General features: G+C 34.0%; 1 protein-coding gene across 1 annotated transcript; it reads left to right on the forward strand.

The window, feature by feature from the left end:
• Nucleotides 1-792: 792 nt before the first annotated feature.
• LOC107426569 (uncharacterized) lies at nt 793-1,880 on the forward strand. The gene has a single exon (XM_016036788.4). It carries the CDS (start codon nt 929-931, stop codon nt 1,514-1,516), a length of 588 nt encoding a protein of 195 aa, XP_015892274.1. The 5' UTR covers nt 793-928; the 3' UTR covers nt 1,517-1,880.
• The last annotated feature ends 246 nt before the right edge of the window (nt 1,881-2,126 follow it).

The following is a 2,126-nucleotide window of genomic DNA, read 5'->3' on the forward strand; positions in this document are numbered from 1 at the left end:
TGTCAATATTATTCTATCTATTCTTACAATCAAAAGAAAATAATTTAAAAGAAAATGAAGTTTGCATCTCAGTTCCGTATATATTCACCAAAAAATAATAATAATAAAAATAAAGGAAGCCATAAGGCATAAATAATAAATAGTTCAAAGAAAAAAAATATTAGCTTGTTCACAATATATTGATGATTCAACATGCCATATTTTATTATACTTTAAAAAATATAATATTATTTATTCTAATTAACAAAATTATTACAATTTTAACCCCCAAAAAAAGAAAAAGTGTAAGGTATATTTAAACGTTTGCTACAATTATTTTAAAATTTATAAATGTCTATAAATAATCACAAAAAATATTTTTGAAATTTCATAATTTACAGTTCAAGTCTCCTAATAACTCAACAATAAAAACTCTTGTCAACATTAACCATTTATCACTCTTGATCTTAGCCAAGACAAGAACCATTTAACCATTTAACCATTTATCAAAAAAATAAATAAATAAAAGCGCCAAAAACAAAAGCAAAAAAGTAAAAAATATATATATATATAATAAAAAAAAAGGTTTTTAGTTTAAAAAAAAAATTAATTAAGAGGGAAAGAAAAGAAAAAAAGTTCCCAAAAGAAAAGCACTTGAAAAAAAAAAAAAACCAAAACTTCGTGACGAAACAATGTGCACGAAGTACACGCGGCAAGCGCCAATTGGCAGAGAATACGTGAACCTAGGGACACGTCATCCACTAAGTGCGCCTCAAATTCCCTATCTTTATATTTAAATCCCATCACATTCTTCGTTTCTCTGTAGATCGAAAGTGGAAGCGAAGCGAAAACCAACTGTGAAATCAAAACCCCAAAAAAAAAAGAAAAAAGAGTTTGTTCCTTTGCAAAGAAGAAACCCCAACACCACCACCCAAAAAAAAAAAAAAAAATGGAGAAAATTTCAAGGGCATGTGCATCCATGGATGAAGAGCAAGAGTACGAATTCTTAAAGGAAGTAGTAGTAGTGGAACACGAAGAAGGAGAACATGACCAGGGTTTGTCTCGCTGGGAGTTCATCGACGCCTCAGATGCTGATTCTGATTCCGAAGAAGACCGCCATTTGTTCGAAGAAGAAGAAGAAGAAGATCGAGTGCACCATGATGATGAAGCCAATGGGTCTCTCTCTTGTCGCCCTTCGATTCCTTTGCCTATACCTAATGGGCATGATCGAATCCAACGCCGTGTCGGTGTTCATCATCTTCTTCCTCTTGTGGATTTGAAATCCCCTGATGATTACGATGATGATGCTAATGAGGAAGAGGAGGAAGACGATGAAGATGATAGCGATGATGGGTATGACTTGGACGATGAGCTCGTGCCGTGGTCGGTAAGCAACAAGTTTGGGAGGCAGAGAATGAGGAAGTTGGGGAAAAGGGCTTTCCCGAAGATGAACAATTCGAAACGATCGCCTTATTTGTTTGTAAGGCCTGGTTGTGTTCGTGGCAAGCATGGTCTGGGTTTGAAGCACAGTTGCTAGTGGATCTTGAAGTTGCAACTTGGAAGTGGAATTTGGGATCTTTTAAGATGCTTCTGCATATCTATTAGATTGCTGCTGATTTCATTTGGGTTAGATTGTAAATTTTTGTAGTTCTCTTAAAGCAATTTCTAATTTGGGGGATGGGGAATTTGATTCAGACTTTTATGGTGCTTAATTTCTTTCACTGTTTGTTTTCTAGTGAAGGATTTTTAAATGTCCATATTGCAATCTCTTTGCCCTTTTGCCCTTTTGTTTCTTTGTTTGTTAATTTTAAATGGTGTTGGTTACGTTAGAAGAATCATAGGCAAAGTGCAAATGCAAATTGAAAGTTGAAACTATCCAATACACCTTGTCTTTGATTTGATCTCTGTTCTTTGATCTTTGTTAAGAAATCATCTTGTGCTCTCTGAAAAACGCATTTTGATATGAAACTAGAATATAAAAACATGATTTATGGATGGTGTACTGGACTCTGTGTGGAAATTGTTGTTGTATTTGAGGGTTATGCTCCAGTGCTTAATGCCATTCCTTTAGGAGTTTGAAAGTTTGTAAAAAATGTCTTCTAGATGGATTTGGATTTGCCTCTAACATTGTTTATTTGCTGTTGATT

Source organism: Ziziphus jujuba, chromosome 9, assembly GCF_031755915.1.
Source record: "Ziziphus jujuba cultivar Dongzao chromosome 9, ASM3175591v1".
NCBI lineage: Eukaryota > Viridiplantae > Streptophyta > Magnoliopsida > Rosales > Rhamnaceae > Ziziphus > Ziziphus jujuba.

What these genes read in the sequence shown, in the direction of transcription:
- LOC107426569 (XM_016036788.4), top strand. Translation starts at nt 929, where the DNA reads ATGGAGAAAATTTCAAGGGCATGTGCATCCATGGATGAAGAGCAAGAG.